This window comes from Nyctereutes procyonoides, unplaced genomic scaffold, assembly GCF_905146905.1.
Source record: "Nyctereutes procyonoides isolate TBG_1078 unplaced genomic scaffold, NYPRO_anot_genome, whole genome shotgun sequence".
In the NCBI taxonomy this organism is placed as follows: Eukaryota; Metazoa; Chordata; class Mammalia; order Carnivora; family Canidae; genus Nyctereutes; species Nyctereutes procyonoides.
In genome coordinates this window covers 13,312,641-13,338,053 of record NW_026575125.1, presented here as the reverse complement: position 1 = coordinate 13,338,053, position 25,413 = coordinate 13,312,641, and the positions used below count along the sequence as shown (strand labels likewise).

General features: G+C 38.1%; 1 protein-coding gene across 3 annotated transcripts in view; it reads right to left on the bottom strand.

Moving 5' to 3' along the window:
- The window catches only part of REPS2 (RALBP1 associated Eps domain containing 2), a 225,532-nt gene that overhangs the window by 53,790 nt on the left and 146,329 nt on the right, over positions 1–25,413 (bottom strand). For 2 of the 3 annotated variants that reach the window (XM_055339075.1, XM_055339076.1), the window contains exons 14-15: positions 4,423–4,484; positions 2,534–2,626 (exon numbers count right to left, since the gene is read on the bottom strand). In XM_055339075.1, coding sequence (XP_055195050.1) covers positions 2,534–2,626; positions 4,423–4,484 — 155 coding nt within the window. The remainder of the gene's footprint in view (positions 1–2,533; positions 2,627–4,422; positions 4,485–25,413) is intronic. The other variant, XM_055339073.1, reaches the window with a different exon arrangement.

The window sequence follows — 25,413 nt, the reverse complement described above, 5'->3', positions numbered from 1 at the left end:
CCCCTCAAGGGCTGTTCCCCCAACAGAACTCTCTTGTCAGGGTACCTTTCCTCTCCCAAAGCTCTGGCATTACTGGGACTCAAGTGGGCAGGTCACTGGCTCTTCACTGCCATGTTCAAACACTAAATCTCTCTCCCCTAAAATCTAGCTTTCTAAATTTCAGGCAGTTCCTTAAACACATGGGGATCTCTTGCATGCCTGAACCATGAATTTGCTTTTTCTTTACAGTAATGCTCTGAACTCCTTGGCCATGTGAAAAGAAAAGTTTTCTTGTTTAAAGCTCACTTCATGGATCACCTTAGCCCTTCCATGAAGCCCTCTTGGTCTAAAGCTTAAAAGTATTGATCAAATGTTTCCTCCACAGTGTTTTCATCCTACAGTGCTATTTTAGTACTCCTGCACTGCCAGTGAGAAGCACTTGCTGTTATGAGGTAAGAAATTAGCTTAAAATCCTGAGTACATTAGTCTACAGGGAGCCCCAATACATCAAATGTGGTGTTAATATAAAACTGAAAAGATTATCCTTTGTACCAAAAAACCTCTTTTCTTTTATAAAAATTATTTCCAGAAGAAATGTGGCATGAGATCAATACTATTAAAGAGATTTAATTATTGGAGTACCAAATAGGCCCTTAGCAAAGAACTGGCCCACAGGACAAGCACCTGTAGATGGCATTTTACTCAGTTTATATGCAGACAGTGAGCTACTAAGTTAAACTCTCATGTTAACACTGCTCTATATGAAACAGTTAACTCTGCTTTTTAGTCATTTATGTTATGAATCAGTCTTTTCAAAAAAATTTATAAATAAATGTGTCACCTCTTTTGATCTGAGCCAAAATACCATGCCCTTGGTCTCTAGCCTGTCCCCAGGAAAATATGGAACACAAACCATTTGATTCTTTATATATTCAGTTGGTCTCTCTTGATCTTACCTATAGTATGAAAAATAAAAAGATCTGTTTCTTTGAATTTATTCCTTTTCCTAACTCTAGGGCCCCATCTGTATAATTTCCTCCAGATGTCCATATCATACTGAGGCTTAGTGTAAGTAGGGGCCAGCTAAACTGCATTTTATGCTGAAAACCTATACCTCATCTCTCTCACTTGATATAAGTAGAGATATACTTTTAGTGTATGTAGAAACAATCTATATATACCTTTGTGCACACATCTACAAATGTACAAATGCTTTTCTCTTACATACTTACAATCTCAAAGGACATCACTGACTGGCCACATAGTTTTTTAAACAGTTGTTCCTTTTTAGGGAACAGAATGTTTTCTTGTTTATTATAATCTAGCATTACCCACTTATCAGGTCAAATAATATGAAAATTTTAAATCCAGGAGTGCCTGAGAGGCTCAGTCAGTTAAGGATCTGCCTTCAGCTCAGGTTGTGATCCCCGGGTCCTAGAATCAAGCCCCGGGTCGGGCTCCTTGCTCAGTGGGGAGTCTGCTTCTCTGTCTGCCCCATTCCTTGCTTGTTTTCTCTATCTCTCTCTCTCAAATAAATAAAATCTTTATTTAAAAGTTTTAAATCCAAAATCTCTTTATATTAATCTCTTGTCAGAGCTATTAATAAATTTAAGATTTAAATTATACCAAGTTTCCTTGTTTCTCTCCCCTCAGTACTACAGTTTAAGTCTCGTAAAAAAAGTCTCTGAGGTTTTTTTTTTCTAAGTCAGTTCAATTGTCCATATATAACAAGGAATACTCAAAAAAATTTTTTTAACAGAGCAAAGGAGGAATTCAAAATGCTTTGGTTTGCTGTAATAAAGCTTGCTGTGAAGTAGTAAAAATGACCTCATGAGAGAATAAGCCAGAAAGAAAAATAAAGCAAATAAGAAAACAAAACAAACTGAAAACATGACAACTAGAAATCCGAAGCTAACATGTGGTAAACTTTCTTTTTTTGGTTTCAACTCTTCTAAGAAAAACTACTGGCCTCAGATATGATAATTTAACTTTAATCACATAATATAGAGAAGAGGTGACAGATGAAAGTAGTTTGGAAATGTTCTTACCAATATCTTAAGGCTGGTGTAGAATAATGTTTCCTACTCACCAAGCCCTTAGAGTATTGGTTAAGTATTGTATAAATAAAGAGGTGAATGGTCACGCACACGACAGAATTGCGAGCTTTACCAAAATTGACCAGGTTTCTTTACTGTAGGACTTCAAATCCTTTAGTGAGCCCATATGCACTGTGACTCTCCACAAGCGGGCACTGAGGCAGGAGCCTGCAAACATGTCTTAACCACAGAGCCCTATTAACATCTCCCAGAAGACTGCTTTATCATAAGCAGTTTGGGAAAGACTAGAATATACAGGTGCCCCCATCCAAGTGCTTAGGTGAGACTCTCCCAGGACCATTAGGTATTTGACACTGCACAAGGACTAAATACAGTCACGTGTTCAGTACCCAGGATTTCCTTGGTTGAATGTGTGTGTCCCACTCACAGTGGAAGAAAAGGGGAGAATAGGGGGAGGGAAGTGGTGAAGGGATTTTCTGCCTGCATTTCTTACACACCTGTTTCTGCAGTCTGAAATCTCCATAGTTAGGCAGCTGAGTTGGAGGCTTGGGATGAGCACTGCGCTCACTGTTTACATTGTGATGGGAAATCTGGTAGACAAAGAAGCAGTCTCATTCATTAACAGTGACTTGAGAATTCCCAGCCCCCCATCAGATCCTTGGTCACTAAGCCCCCAAGCAGGCAGGAAGCCCATCTCAAGCAGGTCAGATGAGGACTGCTAATAGCAGCAACACATTTCACAAGCAGGAAGTAATCACTGTTATTTGCGCAGTAGAAGATAAGGAGGTTGATCACAAAAGTTCTTTCAGACAGGTCTTCCACGCATTCATACAAGTGGCTCCCGAGCCCCAGTTTAAAACCAGTAGCTGGTAGATAAGTGCCTCCAGAATGCCCACATTTTGTTGTGACAAAGCCCAGGTTTCCTGTTGGTACCAATCAGGAGTTTGGTCTCATCTAGGTCCTCCACAGTGGGAATGTGGTGAAAGCCTCATCCTGCCAGAGCAACAGATCACTATCTTACTGTATGCATAGACACTTCAGCTCCATTGATGGGCAGGGCAGGGGCCTTTAGGAGATGGACCTCGGTTTGGGAGCTGGCTCTACCTATTTAATAGCTATGTAACCTTGGCTGACTTGCTTAACCCCTGTATGCTTCAACTTCCTCATCTGTAAAACAATACTCCTTCATAGAATTTTCGTGAAAATTAAATAATGCATTGAAAGCACTTATCACAATATCTGTCTACTGCAGATGCTCAAGAAACAGAGCTAATAATTTCAATGAACAGAAATTATAACCAGGGAAAAGCTTAGGACAGAACTAAAGCTTGCCATTAGACATACAGCGGGGACTCAATACTTGTTGACTAATCAACATCTCTTAAAGCCAATCCTAGAGTATTAGAAAGGGGGTTCTCACCCATTTATGTGTCAGGAAGAACAGGGGTTTTTTTATTACCCTTCAAACTGAGGAAGGAAAGCAGTACTCATTGTATTTGCACCTCAAGGTTGAGTGGATGCTAAAAATGATCTAATTCTCTAAAAGAAGGACAAGCAAATGTTAAAAGTGGTTTCAATGACTCAGCAAGTCCTAAGATGTGCCACATGGAAAGGTATATTCTAAACCATCTAGAGTAATAAGGTAGAAACTGAGATTGTTTAGAGAGAAATTTTCCAACATTTTCTGCTTAAAGTTAGAAGGCCTTTAAAGTCTCTTTAACAGCAATTAATGAAAAGAAAGATCTGTAGCACCCTTTACCACACTCTGCAGATTTGCTGCTTGCTTCTCATTTCTAACTCTACAAGGAGTGTTGATGAATAAGGCCATAGTAGCACATATAAATGAGGCAGAATTAATTCACAAGTGAAACAGATTTTGGTGACACCCTCTCCCAACTCCTGCTGTTTCAGCTTATTGTTCCAAAGGAAAATATCATCCTACAGAAAGCAATATAGGCTCCAAACACAGCACTAACACCATGGTGATGACCATTAATTATGGAGAATTAATACAACTCCTAAAATACTGATGAAAATATACACACCTAAATTATACATAAAAACAAATCATGCCCCCCGCAACTGGAGAAATGCCCATTCTTCTACTCCTTTCTCTATCTGAAAACAATATGCAACCCTCTAGGGCCAAAGGTGAACTACTATGCATTTGTTTGGTTGCTTATTGAGGAAACTTTCCCTTTTCCACGTGAGGTTGGGGGACTGGCTGGATAAGAAATGAAACCACACTCTGCTTTGTCCAGATGTCATCGTGGAAATGTGACCAGCCAGTTAGTTCTGTAGCTATCAACCCTTGCAAAGGAAGTACAGTGGTAGGAAAACTTCCCTTCTATCAAACAGTGCACAGAAATCAACTTCTGTGTCCTACCTGTGACGGACAAGGTCTTGGAGGGAGTGCAGGTGGTGGAGGTAACAATCCTGACTTAGTAGCTGAAAAGAAAAACACATACTGTTAAGAATTACCAAAAACAAAATAAAATACCCTTCCACTTTTTAACTACGAATAGCAATTGCAGTTAACATGTTTAAGTTATTAAAATCCATCTGAATGCTTAATTTAAAAAAGGAGTATATGCTATTTCTAATCTCTCTTTCATTTTCATCCTACCTAGCCCAAATCCAATTATTTATATAGGCTGTTTTGATTAAGATAGTATAAAACAATAAAGAAAAGACACCCTTTGATCAAAGGACTAGAACCCAGCATGGGAAAGGCAGTCAATCCCTCATTATTCTGATGTTAATTATTTAGTTTCAAATAATCTAGGCCTTTTGGTTTCTCTAATATTTTTCCCTATCTCTTGGCCATTACACTATTCATTAGCTCAGCAAGTAGGCTACAGAAATGAAGGGAGCCAGAGTCCCCATGAGGCAGCTCTGCTGCTCTGTAAGCTAGTGGGTCTGACAGCAGCAGGGGAGGCTCAAAGAGATAGGACTAAATGATGTTGAGGGACCCTTCAAAGATCTCAATTTCCTTTTCTCTCCCTGATCCTTATTAGCAGCAATAATAAAATCTGTTTCTACAATAATGGCCCCATTTAAAGGATGTTTTGAACAAAAATTTGTCTAATTTTTTTTAATTTTGTGAGATACAGAGAAAATGTGAGTTAAGCCAAGAACGTCTGAATTTTAACTAAATAAAAATAAACATCTGCTAGTGAATTACAAATCTCATAATTATGCACAAGAAATAAGCTTATTATCACACATTGGCAAGTTAAACCATATTCTTTACAAACTCCTTTAAAAAGCACACTGTGCTCTATATAACCATACCTAGTTTATTGGCAAATATAATATGTGTGCTAATATTTGAACAATTTTCTGTGACTTAAAAATAAATCATAGCAATGTGCCAAGAACATGAAAGTTTTTGCAAATCACTTTTGATCTGACCTAGCTAGATCATACGAGCCAGAAGATGGAGTTTGGGGCTTTCCACAAAGGTAACTTAAGAGTAATTTCATAGAGATTTGCATTCTGAGCCAGTGCAAGATCTGGTACAACCATGTGGGCCCATCAGTGGTTTCTCTCAATCTGTCTTTCATTAAAATTTATGAAACACATCAGTGGGTCAAAACTCCAGCGGTGGTGAGACCTTGAACAGCCTTTGGTAACAAAGCATGTAGCAGCAAAAAAACAAAAGCCTCAGGAATTATCCATTTTAGGGCACCTCCCTACCTTACTTAAAGGTCCTCAGGATTAAGCCTTTAAATGACCCGTTTCTTTAAAAAAACTTCTTTTTAAACCTACACATGCTTTTAAAGGAAAGGCCTTGCACCGGAACAAAGTGCATGTTAAAATAACTCTATTAACAGAAGAGGACTAAGAATTGATAAGCATTTAATTAAACTTCTGCTTCCAGCAAGAGGGAATAACAGAGACCAGATTTACCCTCCCATTTGAAACAGCCAAAAACAAACACATGTTTTTTATATGAAACAACAGTTTTAAGATACTGGAGCAAAATGTATAAAACAACAGTTTTCAAGACACTAGGAAATCTGGCAACAAAAGACAGTGATCCCTGAAAGACAGAAAACCAACCAGGGGAGTTGTAGGTTTCGCTGCCTCTACTTAGTGTACTCAGATTCAGGACCTACATCCAGATGCATGTCTGATTCATTTCATTTTTACTATTTTTTTAATTAAAAAAAACAAATGCCTTATTTTTGTAAAATAAGAGATGAGGGTGTTTCTGAATATACTTTTAAATAAAATCATATCACCTACAAATACTAACAGCAATTTGGTTTCCTCTTTTCAACCTTTATGTATTTTTTGTTTTTTATTTTACTTACCTGGCTAGAATACCTACTATAAAGTTGACTTACAATAGTCATATGTGCATTCTTATCTTCTCTTGATCTCAAAGGTAAGGCTTTCACTATTCCAACATTAAGTATGGTATTTGCTGTAGGTTTGTGTAGAAACCTTTTAATGGATCATGAAAATTCCCACCATCATTTTAAGTTTTTTTTTATAATTTGTTTAATTTTAACCAAAACTGCATGTCCACCCACTAAGAGGATAGTATGATTTTTCCCCTTATAATTAGTTAATATGATAAGTTACACTATAAATGTTTAAATATTAGAACACCCTTGATGACCTAGGATAATCCCAACTTGGTCAGGTTTTTATATCTGTTAGGTTTAGTTGGCTAATATACTGTCTAGGATTTTTGCCAATTATAAGTGAGACTGATAAGTGGGTTTCCTTTCTCATGTGGTTACTGGTTATGCTTCATTCAGCTGGAGAGTATTCCCAATCTATACTCTGGAACAGGCTGAGATTGTTGAATGTCAGGTAAAACTTGACAGCAGAAGCATCTGGGCCTAGAGTTTTGTTTGAAACAAGAATTTTTTTTGATGAGTATATAATTTATTCTGGACCATAAAAGATCCTTCTATTCCAGTAATGAACAGAACTGGCCTATCACTGTTAGGGCACTGTTATCACGGATAATTTTATTGCTAAAAAACAATGCATTTGGTATGTCACTTCTTCCTGTTTCCACAGAAAATACACCTTGATCCCATTGTATAGTTCACCTGTGCCCTTGAAACAAGATTTTTAATGATTTCACATTTTAATTGTTACAGAATTATTTAGAATTTCCAATTCTTAATCAGTTTTGATAAATGATATTTTTCTAGACATTCATTGTCTAAATGTTCATATTTATTGCCAGAAAGGCATTCCTATAACCTCCTCTACTCATCTTAATTTCTGTGCACATAACTTTTGTTTTCCTAATACTGTATCATCGCTCTAGTTTCCTTCATTGAGCTCACCTGACATTTGTCCATTTTATTACTCTTCAAAAACCCAACTTTCCTGAGCCTCTGTATTGTCTGCTTGCTTTCTGTTTCATTGATGTTTGTTCATCTGCTTGCATTTTCTTTCTTTGGGCTTATCCTATTGTTCTTTTTCTAGCTTGAATTATTTGCTTAGCTGATTAATTTCCAGTGTTTCTTCTTTTATAATGTAAGTGTTTAGTGTTACAAATGTTCTCCCAACTGTCACAGGTTTTGATATGTTCTCATTCGGTTTTAAAATTTTCCTAATTTCCATTACAATTTCTTTTATGATATTAGCTTCTGTCTGAAGTTTATCCTTTAGAATTTCCTTCATGGATAATCTGTTATTAGCAAGTTTATTCAGTTTCTGTGACTGAAAAGTCTTTACCCTCATTCTTGAAAGATTATTTCACTGGGTAGAGATTCTAGACGGACAGCTATATTCTCATAGCACATTAAAACTAACATTCTGCTGTCTTCTGGCTTCCAGTACCGCTGTCAAGGAGTCAGGTGGCTACAGAATCGTTGTTTTGGTAATTTCTCTTCTCTCTGGTTGCTTTTTAAATATCTTTGTGGTGCTCTGCAGTACCAAACTTGACACCAAGTCAGCCTATTTCTTCACCCTCTTTTTCTTTCATAACCTGCTGAGGGTCACTGGACTTTCTGAACCATGTGGTATCCTGTTCACTCTGGGAAATTCTGATTCTGCCATTTTCTCTTATCTCTCCTTTTGGAGTTCTTTGTCTCAACTGTGCTATGGTTGGGATAATTTTCTTTTTTAAAAAAAAGATAAAAGATTTTATTTAGTTATTCATGAGACACAGGCAGAAGGAGAAGCAGGCTCCATGCAGGGAGCCCGACGTGGAACTCGATCCTGGGACTTCAGGATCACGCCCTGAACCGAAGGCAGATGCTCAACCGCTGAGCCACCCAGGCATCCCTGTTTTTGATAATTTTCTAAGATCTACCATTCCATCAATCAATTCCCTCTTCAACTGTCCTGTTAACCCAGGCTTAAATTTATTTCAATGACTAAGTGTTTCATTTCTAGTTCTATTTGATCTTTTTCCAAATGGTTTTTTCATTTTTATAATTTTGTGGCTATATACCCATTTTCTCCATTTCCTTTTCTTTCAATTTATTAAACGTATTTATATAACAGTCTGTGTCTGATAATCCCACAATCTGAGGGCTTTGTATTTACTACTCTTTTGTTGCTCCTGCTAGCTCCCTCTCACTGTGTTCCATTTCCTAGAGTGCTTGGCAACCTTTGACTATGAATGCATATCCCTTGGAACTTTACCTGTAGGAATACTCTGGGCCCTGTGTGAAAAGTGGGTTCCTCCTCTACTATATCTGCCAGAAACCAAAAGGTACTTATCAACCTGGGATCACTTGAAATTAAAAGCTTGGCTTGATACTGTATAGGATTCCTAGTGTCTGCTGTCCTCAAATTTCATTAAATGTCCTACAGTAAGACTTTTGAGCCTAGATGGTAGCTTGAATATTTGCAACTAATCTCACTCCTACCTCATTGACAAATAGTGAAAAAAATGTTTCAATTTTCTTGTTTAAATTTTGAACTGGGAAAAAAGATGAGTGGCTGATAGCTAAATGAGCAATAGAGAAAGCAGACAGTAACCAAGGTATACCACAGAAGCCCCAGTTCTCAAGAACTGATGAAATCAAACTCCTCTAGAAGTAGGAAGTAGGAGTAAAATGAAGAAAGCAAGAAGTAAAGAAAATTAACTAATAGTGAATCCTGTTACCTATCCTTTAGAATGGCATAACTTGACATTGAAGGTCAGGTTCCAGCTACACCTCAAGCAGTTTTTGGCTTCAGGATCCCTGCTCCTGTGGTCCCCTCTGTGTACAGTGTCCATGCCCTACCCCTACTTCACCTGCAGAACTCAGAATATAGTAAGTATTCAACAAGTATCTGTTTGAACTAACATAAGAAAGAACTACAGAACCACGATCCATTCCCATATTAAAAGAAAAAAAAAGACTAATTGAAGCCCTTTAGGAGCAGTTAGATCCTGAGATTTTTCTCCCACATTCTGTACATTTTCACCATGTTTCCCACTCCAGCAAAAGGCTAAAAGTATCCTTCTTCTCCAGGGAGGACACTAGGTCCAGATGAAGGTATGGGGCCATACGGAAAACAGGAGGAGCTAGTAAATATATACATTCTGGATGTTGAGACTTGCAGTCCTCTCCCTCTCTGCTCCCAGACTTTTGTATCCAGAGATTAAAAGAAGTAGTCCAGGGAATTGGACCGGCCAAGAATGAAGAACTAGATACCAATATCAAGATATCTCCAACAAGATAATAAAATCAGATCACTCATGAAACCCAAGATGCCAAGTCCTATCCATTTATCTATATATTTCAATCAGTTTTTTACCCCCCTTTTTAAATAGAAACAGATGATAAAGTATTACCAGATATCTGCAGAAAAATTTCTAAGAGCAATAAAAAAAGGTTAATCTCAAAGAGACAGATTAGATCTATAATAGATCATTTTTAACATATATTATTATCATCATAATGACTGTTCAGTTTATTCCAGAAATATTTAAACATCTACTATGTATCAGGCATTGTTTGAGGTGCTAGGAAAATAGCAGTGAAAAAAAAAACAGGAAAAAAAGCTCTACCCTCATGAAGCTTTATTTTACTAAGACAGCTAATGGGGTGGGAGTAAGGAATAAAATTTCTCAAAGGAGAAAAGACTTTCTCAGGGAAGTCCTCAGCAAGAGATAAGAGATATTACTTGCAAAGATGAAATACTGAAATGCTACTGAAAAACAGAACAAATAATTAAAAAGAGCACCAAGAAATTAAAAACATGATAGCAGAAAGGGAAAGCTTAATACAAAGGTTCAAAGATAATCTAAGGAGATTTTTTTAATATTTATTTATTTATCTAAGACAGCACAGCACACTTGCAAGCACAGAGGGGAGGGGCAGAGGGAGAAGAAGAGAGAGTCCCAAGCAGACTCAGCACTGAGTGTGGAGCCCAACACAGGGCTTAATCCCATGATCCTGAGATCATGACCTGAGCCAAAACCAAGAGTGGAACACTTAACTGACTGTGCCACCCAGGCACCCCAATCTAAGGGGATCTTAAAGAAAGTAGAATAATATCCTAATAATCCAATATCCAAATAAAAGTTCCACAAAAAGAGAGAAAATATCAGGAAAAAAAATCACACACTCCAAGAAAACTACCAAGAAATAAAGAATAGGACTTTCTAAATTAAGAGAGCCCACTGAGTATCCAAGACAATGGAAGAAAACAGATCCATGGCAAGGCACATGAATACGAAATTTCAAAATACTGGAGTTAAAAGATTCTACAAGTTTCCAGCAGGGGGTGGAAGAGGAGGGCAAGGCCACATCCAAAGGATCAAAGTCCAAATGGTTTTAGACTTTTAATATACTACTGAAAGCTAGAATTCATTGGATCAGTTTAATGAAAATCCTAAAGAAAATTGATTTCCGGGGAACCTGGGTGGCTCAGTGGTTGAGTGCCTGCCTTTGGCTCATCAAGTTGTGATCACCGGGGTCCTGGGATCAAGTCCCACATCAGGCTCCCTGTCCTGGAGCCTGCTTCTCCCTCTGCCTGTCTCTGCCTCTGTGTGTGTGTCTCGAATGAATGAAGAAAGAAAGAAAGAAAGAAAGAAAGAAAGAAAGAAAGAAAGAAAGAAAGAAAGAAAGAAAGAAACTTTAAAAAAGAAAGAAAAGAAAACTGATTCCCAACTGATGGTTTAACACCCAGATGAGCAGCCTGCATGATGGTTCAATTAAAGGTATTATTAGACATTCAGAGGCTCATATTGAGCTCTACACACTCTTTCCAAAAAAGCTACTCAAGGGTGTGTTCTACCAAAGCAAGAGAGTAAACCAAGAAAGAGCAAGGCATGGGATGGATACAGGATAAAGGAACTCCAATATGAGAGAAAGAAGAGAATCCTTGGATGACAGAGAAGGGAGATGCTATGATGAATACTATGTACCCGCAAAGAAGACTATCACTCTACATTTCTTCAAACAGATAAAACTAATACCTGAGTCAGAATTTTATAAGAGGACCTTTAGAAAATTGAGGAAGTCTACAGTTGCTTCAGGGGCAAGTACACTGAAAAGAAACAAGTTGATTATGTACTCCAAGGCCAACAAAAACCTGCATAAGTAAGAAAAGTAAATAATATACTATATGGCTTACATGGCCATAAGAATAATATAAACACTAAATACTGACCTAACCAAAATTCTACTTTAATTGTACTGAGAGGGTGAAAGAGAAAAAAAGGTGCTAGAAGGGAAAGACAGTAGATGATAACTAAAACTGAAAAGTCAACAAGAGGCTATTACAAATATGCTATTTTGAAATATGAATGCCAAAAGGATATAAACAATTCTCTAACAGAGTGTATTCTCTCAAGTCTTCAGGTACATCAATGGCCTTGGAGATACTTCCCAAACTTCAGTTTGTTCCCTCAGTTCAGCATGGAGCCCTGGGCCTTCCCCTCCGCCATATCAGGGCATCAGCTGTGATTATTCATTCTGCCAGCTTTTTCCCTCTCTTTCCAGAAGTCATGTCCACTGACCCTCAGTCAAGAAAAGGTAAAACTAAGAGTATGCATTCATTTCGCTTCACACCAGATTTGGAGTTTCAGGAAGAAATTTCAAGACTTGTCTACTCACACACACGGCTTTTAGAAGGAGGCAGGCAGAGTCTAGCCTTGGGTTTTCCCTTAGCGTGGTAACTTAGAGTGGTAACTTAGAGTGGTAACTTAGAGTGGTAACTCTTTGGAAAAAAAAAATGGTATTAGCTCATGCATCTATCCTTATTTGGCTCCTGTTGAAAAATCTCTTCTATGTGTTTATGACTCCATGTTCATTTCCTTTAACAGTAGATGATATTAATCTAGCTTCATTCTACAAGCTTATGTCTGATTCATCTTTTTATCTCCCATTGCACCTAAACACACTGCCTTGTGTGTAGTATATTCACATAGTGGGTGAATAACTAGAACTGAATTTAGTAAATATCTCCTCTTATAGTAGTTACAGTCCATTCATGATCTTAGATTCAAATATTTTATCCAGAATGCTCTAATCAGTTTTATAAAGAGAAAGTATATCTTCATGCAAAGTGAAATTGAAAAAAATACTTTGACTGAATAATCTAGCGCACACATGCAAAAGATGACAACATACCTGTTAACAGTAATACCTGCTTTCCTGGAAGGGAAGGAAAGAAGAGGGGAGAAGGACACTTTTGATGTATACATTAATAGCTACCATACTTGTGAAGCAATTGCAGGTTTATTCCTGAAGTCTCAAATAATGTGGAATACCAGGTATGAGCAAGGTTTTGTCAAATCAAAAATGTTTATACGTGTAATGAGGGAAAAAAATAATAGATACCCAAATCCTGAAAACTAGATTTAAAGGTTCATGAAAGAAATTGCCATTTAATCCTAAACTCGGGAAACACAGTAACAATTACTAGTGTTTATTAAATTTATTGAAAGATGTGCATTTTCTAGCACTGATCTGCTGAATGTCAGGTCTTCGTATCTTCACCCAACATTCTAACCTCCAATTTTTTATCCTTTTATTTTATTATGTTTAGGAATTTCCAGTCAAAATTTTATCCATATATATTACTGTCTATTTACTAATTTCCTTCAGATTTTTACAGAGCCCCAAATCAATAATTTAATGAAAACATGTTCCAAATAAATAAGTGAAAATAAAGCAGCAGATGTGGCAGCTGAAAGCTGCAAAGAACAGAAAGCCGATTCTTCAGGGGAGTGAAACTTAGAATAACTTCAGCTGTGAAAAGGCCTCCCATCCCCCCCAAACTAGGAATATTTTATGAAGAAAATAAAGCATTCAAACGCCAAAGAGGGGAAAAAAACACTTAAAGGATGGAAAATGTTGAAAGAAGCCTGCCAGTGGGACCTGCACTTTTAAGTATCAATCAAGTAGAGAGTCAGCCATATGCAAAGCTTCAAGGATTTCATCAGTGAAGACCATTCTTCTTCTTGGCAAGTTCATTAAAACGGCTATTTCTTTATAATAGAAAAATGTACTTTCTTTCCTTACTAATCACAAAAGCATTTGTGAGCCTATGTCTATCTCCTAATCACCCAGTTACACACAGTGATGGGTTCATATGTTATCTGCACCTATGAATCTGATAAAATGTTTGCCAGGAGTACTTTTCCAACAGGGGCTGCTTCAATTCCCTGAGAATGCCCCATTTCCCTCCAAACATACAAGGTCGTTCAATTCTCTGTTAAACACAACAATTAGTTTTCACCAGTTAAAAGAAAGGAACTTACACATGACCTGGAATTGTTCGCCAGGGAAAATATTAATGACTGAGTTTGGAAAAGTAATGAGATCAAATTCAATTCTTCTACTTTGCAGATGAGAAAATTAAGGCTTAGAGAAGTAAAATGACATCACCAAGGCCACTATGATGCAGCAATCAGTATCACGTTTTGAACCTACAGTATAGGTAGTGGTAAAGAGCAGAAAAGGACACTGAGATGGGGATAAACAGCTGGATAGGTGTTACTGTATGTCCAGGAAATAAGCATGTCAGAAGGCTGAAAGTAAGAAAAGTATTGCAACTTCCAGGAACTACAATGATGCTTCTGAATAGGCTACATGCCACATACTCTGAAGAATAAGATGCTAGGCACTACCTTAAAATGTGCCACTGTAGCAAATATTTAGTCTAAGTCATGTGATTACCTCTTCACAAGACTACATATAACTCCCTTGCTTTAAAAAATATTCAATGTAGTACTGCCATCAGGATATATAGATCAACAAACAGAATAGCGAGTCCAGAAACAAACCCTTCAATTTACACTCAAGTGATTTTCAACAAAGGTGCCAAGGCCACTCAATAGGGAAAAGAGAGTATTTTTTTCAACAAGTAGCACTAAAACAATTGCATGTCCACATACAAAGAAATGAATTTAGGCCCTTAGCTCACACTACATACAAAAATTAAATCAAAATGGATTACAGATACAAATAGAAGAGTTAACACTAATATTTTTAGAAGTGAAAAGAAAAGCTTCAAGACATTTGATTAGGCAAAGATTCCTTAGATAGGACACCAAAAGCACAATCTAAACAGGAAAGAATTGATAAACTATACTGCATCAAAATGCAAAACTCTTTTTTTTAATTTTTTTAAAAATTTTTATTTATTTATGATAGTCACAGAGAGAGAGAGAGGCAGAGACACAGGCAGAGGGAGAAGCAGGCTCCATGCACCGGAAGCCCGATGTGGGATTCGATCCCGGGTCTCCAGGACCATGCCCTGGGCCAAAGGCAGGCGCCAAACCACTGCGCCACCCAGGGATCCCAAAACTCTTTTGCTTCACAATATACCATCAAGAAAATGGAAAGACAAGTCACAGAATGCAAAAAAAAATATTTGCAAATTACACATCTGATAAAGGACTTGTATCCAGAATAAACGAAGAACTCTGGAATATGTAACTCAACAATAAGAAGACAAACACCTCCCCTCCCCCCAAAAAAGAAAACAAACACCCAATTTAAAATTGGGCAAATGATTTCTGTAGACATTTCACCAAAAAAAGATATAGGAATCATTCATAAGCACATGAAAAGATGCTCAACATCATCAGCCATCAGGGAAACAAAACCACAATGAAATACCACTTCACACCCAGTGGGATAGCTATAATTTAAAAAAAATAGTAAGCGTTGGTGAAAATGGAAAGAAACAGCAACCCTTGCACATTCTTGGTGGAAATGTAAAATAGTATGGACACTTTAGAAAACAGTTCGGCAGTTTCTTAAATTTACCATATACCCAGTAATGCCACTCCTTGGTCCTGTGCCAAGAGAAATGAAAACATACGTCCCACAAAGACTCACATGCAAGTGTTCATAGTAACATTATTTCTAACAGGCAAAAAGTATAAAAAATTCAGATGTTCATCAAACTGAAAAATGGAGAGGCAAAATGTGGTATGTCCATACAAGGGAACACTATTCCACAATAAAAAAAAATGAAATACCGATATATGCTACAACTTAGATGAACCTTGAAAACATCATACAAGTATAGAAAGCCAGACACAAAAGACCTCATATTGTATGATTTCATTTATATGAAATGTCCAGAAAAGGCAAATCTATAGAAACAGGAGGTAGATTACTGGCTGTCTGGGGCTGGGCATGGAGATTGACCGTAAACAGGCATGAGGCATACTATTGGAGTGCTGAAAAGGTTCTGAAACTAGATTATAGTGACAGCATAATTTGATAAATTTACTGAAAACCACTGAGTTGTACACTTAAAATAGATGAACTTTATGGTCTGGAAATTATACCTCAATATTTTTTTTCAAGCTAAGGGTAGAGGATAAAGTATAATTAATCATATGGGAGAGAGAACATAGATGAAACAAATTAGGCCATAAAGAGTTAGTTGATTATTGTTGAGGCCAGGGATTCAGTATCCTAATCCTTTTCTTATTTAACATAACAATTTGATAATAACAATTTTTGATCATCAAAAAAAGAAATAAATTCCTACGATCTCCAAGTACTTATGAAGGCAAAACCTTCTTTCCTGTCTCACTAAAAAAAACTACAGAGAAATTGGCCCAACATTGAAAATAACCTAAAAGAAAGCAGAGGAAAATAATATTAGTTTCTTGCATATTGGGCACCATATCTATTTTTTAATATATCTTTTTTAAAAAGATTTTATTTATTTGAGAAAGAGAGAATAAGCAGGGAGGAGTGGCAGAAGGAGAGGGAGAAGCAGACTCCACGCTCAGCAGGAAGTCCAACACAGGGCTCAATCCCAGGACCCAAGGATCATGACCTGAGCCGAAGGCAAATCCTTAACTGACTGAACCACCCAGGTGCCCCTTTAATATAACTTTTAACTTTACATGTATTATTACCTATAGAAGAATAGTGGGATCCCTGGGTGGCTCAGCGGTTGAGCGCCTACCTTCAGCCCAGGGCGTGATCCTGGAGACTCGGGATCGAGTCCCACATCGGGCTCCCTGCATGGAGCCTGCTTCTCCCTCTGCCTGTGTCTCTGTCTACCTCTCTCTCTCTCTCTCTCTCTCTCTCTCTCTCTCTCTCTCTCTCTCTGACTATCATAAATAAATAAAAATTTAAAAAAAAAAAAAGAACACAGTTTGCGAACTCTGTCCCTTTTAGTCTCCATTCTTTTTGATCAGTAAACAAACTTCAGGCTTCCGGTTTCTACTTATTCCTGAAATACACACCTCTCTGAGCATTCCAGGCCATGGTGATTGTCCCTTACTGAATTCATGTGTTCTCATGGCTTTGGGTCTAGCTGTTAAGACAAAGAAATTTGGTGTTTACATAAAAGACCTGAAAAGTTTTAAGTAGGAAGGTGACATCATAGTTGAACTTAAGAAAATTAATCCTGCTGCTCTATGAAGGAAAGAATGAAACAAGCAAACCAAACTGGAGATTACTATAGTAGTCCCCAAGGCAACCGGTAATAAGTAAACCAAGGCAGATATCAAAGAAAAATCAACAGAATTGGCTCCAAAAATTATATCCATCCCTCAAAGGTTAGCTCAACAGCCTGTACCACCACGCCAATATATATCTACCTACAGATCAGCCTAGTTAGAAACCACCCAGCCTTATTATCTTTCTCACATGTAACTTTAATACTGATAGGCAGAATGTGGGGCCATATCCATATTCCTCTTAGAATTCTCCACAGTACCTAGTACACAGTAGTATTCAATAAATATTGATTAAACAATAAGGTATTTCTGCTTGTCACCATTACTGAAGTCTATTTCAGTTTTCACATAACTTTCTAAACTCAAATGCATATACTGAGAATTTTATTTGTTGTTGTTTTTTAGAGAGCATGTGTGCATGCCTGGAGTGGTGGGGGGAGAGGGAGAGACAGAATCTTAAGTAGGCTCCACGCCTAGCACAGAACCCAACACAGGGCTCAATCTCACCTGAGCTGAAATCAGGAGTCAGAAGCATAACCAACTGAGCCACCCAGGCACCCCAAGAATTGTATTGTTTTATGACATTCTTTAGCTCACATGTTTTTTAACAGTCATATGCAAAATGGCTAACAATAGGTAAATGGTTAAATAAACTAAGGCCCAAATTAATAAACGTTAAAAAAATAAAAGTATCACCATTTTGCAACTACCAACGAAATCATGGATCTACGCAGTAATTTGCTGGAAACAACTCATATCATGATTGTAAGAACCAAGTGCATACATCTGTTCCAACCCCACATTTAGTGACACATCAGTAAGAATTAAGTTGGCTGTGGTAGGGATGTTTATACCATAAAAATTGGCAAATAGCCAGTTAAACATTTACCAACACCCACTGGATATAGGCAATGAGGATCAATACCTGATAAAATGATTACCTGAAAGGCTGTTGGGATCTCTATCATAATGCATGAATCAGGCTAATACTTCATGAACCCACTGATAAATCAAAAAACAGAGGCATTAGACATCGGACTTCCTAATGCGATGCAGTAGAAAATACACGGCATCACTAGGAACTACCTTCCCAAAATAGAATGTGAAAAATCAAGCCTACATCTACCTACCAGTTTGTAAGAAATACAAAAGATGGAAGGACAACCAGCCAAATACAGAATGTGCAATGTCTATAAGGGTGGATGATTTTTATATGAATGAGTGAATATCAACCAGCAGGGAGGAAGAAGAGATTGAAGGACTCTATCAATTAAAAGAGATTTAGCAGATGTCAAAACAAACACAATGTGCACTGTAGCCCTTGTTTGGATCCTAATTTGAGCAAGTCACTACAAAAAGACATACTTCAGACAATTCAGAAAATCTGAACACCAGCGAGACACTAAGTATTAAGGGATTATTGTTAATTTTGTTACATGATAAAGGTTTCGTTAAGTTTTTTTTAAAGGCCTTACCTATTAGAGATACATATAAAATATGTATGAAATTATACAATATCTGGTATTTGATCTGGGGATGGGGATTTTCTACTTTTACATAAATTTGAAGTATTCCATAATACAGTTTTTAACAAAATAGCCAGTATATAGAATGCATATAAAAGAATGACAAAATTATCAGTACTGACATGGATATATTACCAAAAAATAAAAAATTGTGAAAAAGCACAGGGAAAATATGTACAGTATGATGCCAATTATTTTAAAGACAAAAAAACCCATGAAATTGATGTTATAAATGGACTAGAAAATGTCAAAGGGATACCTTTCTTGGAGAGGATCCTGGGTTTGGTGGAAATGAAGTTAAGGACAGATCTGTAATGTTAGAATTTTACACAGAAGAAACTATTTGTCTATTACTCAAATAAGGTGTTTTTTTTTATTTGGGAGAGCAAGAGAGAGAGAGAGAGAGAGCATGAATTGGGGCAGGGAGAGAGGCAGAGGGAGGATAAAAGAAACTCAAATAGACTCCAAGCTAAGCATGGAGCCCAATGCTGGGCTCTGTCTCATGACCCTGAGATACTGACCTGAACCAAAACCAAGAGTCCGACGCTTAACCAACTGTGCTACCTAGGTGCCCCTATTCAACTTAGTTTTTTTTTTAATTTTTATTTATTTATGATAGTCATAGAGAAGGAAAGAGAGAGAGGGAGAGACACAGGCGGAGGGAGAAGCAGACTCCATGCACCAGGAGCCCGATGTGGGATTCGATCCCGGGTCTCCAGGATCGCGCCCTGGGCCAAAGGCAGGCGCCAAACCACTGCGCCACCCAGGGATCCCCAAATTAGTTTTATAAGCATTTTTTAAAAAGGTTATACCAACATTTCCCACTGCATCCTCCCAAGATTCTAGTCCTGTTCTTTCCCACAGTCCCTTGTTCAAGCACTTAGCCAGCCCAGGGAAAGCTATAAAGCCAGAGAGCAGACAGAAAAGAGAATGCACTCTGCCTAACAGCAAGACTAGCTACACTCTCACCTTGGCAAGCCTTTGTAAACCTTCTACTGGCACAAATCACAGCACTATGCTAGCAGAGAAACTTTCAAATAACTATTGGAAAAGAAAAAATCCTATAAAGAAAGAAAGGAACAGGAAATGCCAAAAAGAAGCCAAGGACAGACAGCACACTGTAACCACACCTTCCAGAGATGGAGACTAGCATCTGCTAGTGGCCTAGATGAACACACTGAGTATCTGGCCCAGACAAGCTTGGAAACACCAGCACTGTATTTTTACCTCTGAAACTTTCATCTAGCCTAACAGCTCAACTATACTTCTCCATGTTTAAATGATCTTCTAGATTTCAAATCTCATGACCAGGTGACACTATATTGCAGGCAACATCTTTTATCCATCAACTCTTGAGAAGCTCAAAAGGAAATCTTAATGCTCTGTCACTACAAATTCTGAATGTGTTACTTCTCATTATAGACCTCTACCACAAATAAGATCAGGCCTGAAAGCAAGGATTCAGATCTAGAAAGCCAATGAATTCCTTGGCCCTTCAAAGATAAATGGCTGCTGTGGCAACCAACTGCCCAGGTGTGGAGAGGAGTCTCAGTCCTCAGCTGGCTGGTGAAGGAGGATGAGGGCTGTAACCAACAGGAATAATAATAGCACTGTGCCTTCTGCCCCTCTTAAGAATTCAATATCCAGGGGCACCTGAGTGACTCAGTCGGTTAAGGTTCCAACTCTTGAGCTCAGCTCAGGTCTTGATTTTAGGGTTGTGAGTTCAAGCCCCTCATTACGCTCTATGTTAGATGTGGAGCCAACTTAAGAAAAAAAATTCAACATCCAATACAGGCAGCTGAACAGAGATATGACTACCAAAAATCTGGCCAAATGCATAAGTCGGGAGACACAAGTGGGGTAGAGAGAAGTATTTGCCCCTTCTTAAGGCAGTGGAGGAATGTAGGCCCTAGCAATGGGCTACATGTACTTAAAACCCAGCACCACCATCTATTAGCTCCACAACCTTAGCCAAATTAACTTCTGCACCTCAGTTTCTGTATCTCAAAGTGGGGATTCAACAGCACCTACCTCATTAGGGTTACCGTAAGTAAAAAGATAATGCATAGAAAGTGCTTTAAATGTGTCCTCTGTAAAAAGTAAGCCTCAAATTCAAATAAGCCATCATCACCACTGTATCTAGTGCTAGGCATTAATAAAGAACCTAAAAACAACTCTAACAAATAGGGAAACTTGGCTTGGGACTGGCATACTGATAGGTAAAGAATATACTACTTGATAAAGAAACTAGATGAACTGGTTTCACATATAAGAGGAAAAGTACAGCTGGATGCAAGCAGTCAGGAATGGTTCTTTAAATGTTTTCCAAACACTAAAAGGGATTCCCTCCATGATTTGTGGTAGCTGTATGATTAGTTAAGCAGTTAAAAGTCCAATAATGAGTATGCTGCCAAACTCATTATCTAAGTTAAAGATAAGAAGTGTCCACACATGGGACAGCCCGGGTGGCTCGGCGGTTTAGCACCGCCTTCAGCCCAGGGCCTGATCCTGGGGACCTGGGATGGAGTCCCGCATCGGGCTCCCTGCATGGAGCCTGCTTCTCCTTCTGCTTGTGTCTCTGCCTGCCCCACCCCTCTCTCTCCCTCTCTCTCATGAATAAATAAATAAAATCTTAAAAAAAAAAAGAAGTGTCCACACAGTGACGCCTGGATGGCTTAGCGGTTGAGCATCTGCCTTCAACTCAGGGTGTGATCCCAGGACCTGGAATTGAGTCCAACATCGGGCTCCCTGCATGGAGCCTACTTCTGTTCCCTCTGCCTATGTCTCTGCCTCTCTCTGTGTGTGTCTTTCATGAATAAATAAATAAATCTTTTAAAAAAAAGAAGTGAAAAAAAAGAAGTGTCCACACAACTGACAAATTCAACAAGGTTACAAGATAGATCAATACATAAAAACCAATTGTATTTCTAAACGCCAGCAATGAAGACTGCAAAAATGAAATTAAGAAAATAATTCCCTTTAGACTAACATCAAAAAAAACAAAACACTTAAGAATAAATTTTTACAAATGTAAAACTTATATGTGAAAACTATAAAATAGGGATCCCTGGGTGGCGCAGCGGTTTAGCGCCTGCCTTTGGCCCAGGGCACAATCCTAGAGACCCAGGATCAAATCCCACATCGGGCTCCCGGTGCATGGAGCCTGCTTCTCCCTCTGCCTATGTCTCTGCCTCTCTCTCTCTCTCTCTCTGTGTGACTATCATAAATAAATAAAAATTTAAAAAAAGAAAGAAAACTATAAAATATTGTTGAAAGAAACTAAAGACTTAAATGGAAATACATCCTATGTTCATGGATTGGAAGACTTAATATTGTTAAGATGGAAAACATGTTGTACACCATAAATATGCACAATTTTTATTTGTCCATTAGCGTTATCATTAAGTTTGGGAAAAAATACTGTTGAATAGTAATACTAACCAAACTGATCTACACAGTCCATGTAATCCCTACCAAACTCCCAGCTGCCTTTTTTTTTTTTAAATAGAAATTGACAACCTGATCCTAAATTTCATTTGGAAATGCAAGGGATCCAGAATACCAAAACAATCTTGAAAAAGAAGAGAGGCACCTGGGTGGCTCGGTTGGTTAAATATCTGATGCTTGATTTCAGCTCAGGTCATGATCTCAGGGTCTTGAGATCAAGCCTGCACTGGGCTCCATGCTCAGCAGGGAGTCTGCTTGAGATTCTCTCGCTCTGTCTCCCCCTGCCCCTCCTCACCCCATGCACTTGCTGCTCACTTCTACTCATGCTCTCTATCTCAAATAAATAAATAAATAAATAAATAAATAAATAAATAAATAAATAAATAAATAAGTCTTTTTTAAAAAGAAAGAAAAGAAGAAGAAAATGAAAGTGGGCAGACTCACATCCCAACTGCAAAATGTATTATAATTCTGCAGCAATCACGACAGTATGGTACTAGCACAAGGATAGATATATTAGGGCAGCCCGGATGGCTCAGCGGTTTAGCACTGCCTTCAGCCCGGGGTGTGATACTGGAGACCCGGGATCGAGTCCCATGTCGGGCTCCCTGCATGGAGCCTGCTTCTCCCTCTGCCTGTGTCTCTGCCTCTTTCTCTCTGTGTCTCTCTCATGAATGAATAAATAAAATCTTTTTTTTTAAAAAAGGATAGATATATTAATGAATGGAATAGAATTAAGAATCCAGAAACAATCCTTTATGTTTATGGTCAGTCGATTTTTAACAAGTGGATACGTGGGCCAGGAAAATAAAAGGTAAGTAATACTTTTCTCAACAAATGGTACTGGGACAACTAGATAGCCACATGCAAAAAACAAATTTTTTTGAACCCCTACTCTCACATCACATACAAAAAACTCAACTCAAAATGGATCACAGACCTAAATATAAGAGTTAAAAACATAAAAATCTTAGAAGAAAAGAGGAGTATGTGTTTATGACCTTGAGTTAGGCAATAAATTCTTAGATATGACACCAAAAGCACAAATGATAAAAAAAATAGATAAACTGGGCTTCATCAAAATTAAAAGCTTCTGCACTTCAAAGGATACCATTAAAAAGGTTGAAAGGACAACCCACAAAATGAGAGAAAATATTTTTAAATCATGGATCTGAAAAGGGGCTTGCATCCAAAATATATAAAGAACCCTTACAACTCAACAGGAAGAGACAAATATAATGCAATTTAAAAATGGGTAAAGGGCAGCCCGGGTGGTTCAGTGGTTTGGCACCTGTCTTCGGTCCAGGGCATGACCCTGGAGACCCGGGATTGAATCCCACGTTGGGCTCCCTGCATGGAGTCTGCTTCTCCCTCTGCCTGTGTCTCTGCCCCTCCCCCCTCCCCCCCCTCACTCTTGGTCTCTCATGAATAAAAAAAAATTTCTTTTTTTTTTTAATTTTTATTTATTTATTTATGATAGTCACAGAGAGAAAGAGGCAGAGACACAGGCAGAGGGAGAAGCAGGCTCCATGCATCGGGAGCCTGATGTGGGATTCAATCCCGGGTCTCCAGGTTCGCGCCCTGCGCCAAAGGCAGGCGCCAAACCACTGCGCCACCCAGGGATCCCTTTTAAAAATTTCTTTTTTTTTTTAAATTTTTATTTATTTATTTATGATAGTCTGGTCTCTCATGAATAAATAAATAAAATCTTAAAAAAAAAACAGGTAAAGATTGTGAACAGATATTTCTCCAAAAATGACATAAAATGGGCAATAAGCATATGAAAAGATGTTTAACACCATTTGTCATTAGAAAATGCAAATCAAGGGGCACCTGGCTGGCTCAGTCAGGAGAGCATCCAACTCTTGATCTTGGGGTTGTGGGTTTGAGTCCCACATTGGGTATTGAGATTATTTTAAAATAACAATAATTTTTAAAAAGAAAATGCAAATCAAAACCATGATAAGATACCATTTCATACCTACTAGGATGACTAAAATAAAAAGGACAGGCAATAAGTATTTCAAGAGTGAAAAAGTACAGTCCTCACATACTGCTAGTGAGATGAGGTAAATTGGTACAGCCACTTTGGTAGTTCCTCAAGATGTCCAACTTAGAGTTGCCATAAGACCCAGAAATTCCACTCCCATGTATATCCATGAACTGAGAAATGGATAAAATGTGTCATATTCCTACAATGTAATATTATTCATCCATAGAAAGAATGAAGTACTCCTACATGCTACAACATGGATATACCTTGCAAATATCATAATAAGGGAAAGAAGCCAGTTACAAAAGACCATATATTGTATGATGCCATTAATATGGAATGTCCTGAACAGGCAAATTCATAGAAACAGACAGTGGGCTAGAGGTTGCCAACAGCTGGGGGGAGTGGAAACGGTAATGAAGAAGGACTACTAATGAATATGAGGTTTCTTTTTGGGTGAGGAAAATGTTCTAAAATTGGATAATGCTAGTGGCTGCACAACAGTATGAATATAGTACAAGCCACTGAACTATATATTTTTAAAGGGCGAATTTTACAGTGTGCAGATTTTACCTCAATAAAGCTTTAATTTTAAAAAAAAAAACTGTCCAGACTGCCAAAATGAACCCTTAACCAGCTGTGTACTGCAGACCCAAAAGTTTGGGGGTGGAACAGGAATCCCATAATCCTACTAGATTTTAAAAGGGAATAAGCACTCATACAAATGATACAGTAAGAAAATCTATAAAGCTGAGGCCATTTATGTGAGCAAATTCATCCTTTAGAGAACTTGAAGGTTTTATTTGATAAGAGATGTTGTGTCTCTTATTCCCAAAGGGTTTACATATTTCTCAAGTTGCAGAAAGAAATACCAATTTGTAGAAAAACCCAGACAGACTCTTCTCAGCTGGCCAACTAAATAATACAACCCCCTTCCAAGTTGAGACAGAGCCTTATCACACTTTGCCCATCTGTACATCTCACAATGGAGGCTATGGGAAGTCCTTCAAAAACTATTCCTCAATGTTGGAAGGGCACTTTAGAGGAATCTGAAGAACATGTCAGAGCCCTATAGAATGTTCTAGAATGCTTCTGTCCTTTTAGCTACATTCTAAGAAGTGGCAGTAGACTGGCCACAAAGATACCCTGGACATAGTATGGTAGGCAAGCTTGAAACAGGTAAACTCAGTCAGAAAGGGCATTTCTGGTACTCTCAGGTACCACTGTAGTTGCTGCAGCTATAGAGCAAAAAGAAAAATTTTAATATCTGTACATGAGGCAAAATTAAAAAGATACAAGTGGGTATTCAATGAAAAGTAAGTTTCTCTCTCACTCCTGTCCCCAGTCATCTTATTCTCTTCCCCAGAGGCAACCACAGTTGCCTACATATTCTGCATCATGACTCTTTCACTTAATTTATCACAGATGGCTCTCCACTTAATACACATCCCTTGGGGGATCCCTGGGTGGCGCAGCGGTTTGGCGCCTGCCTTTGGCCCAGGGCGCAATCCTGGAGACCCGGGATCGAATCCCACGTCGGGCTCCCAGTGCATG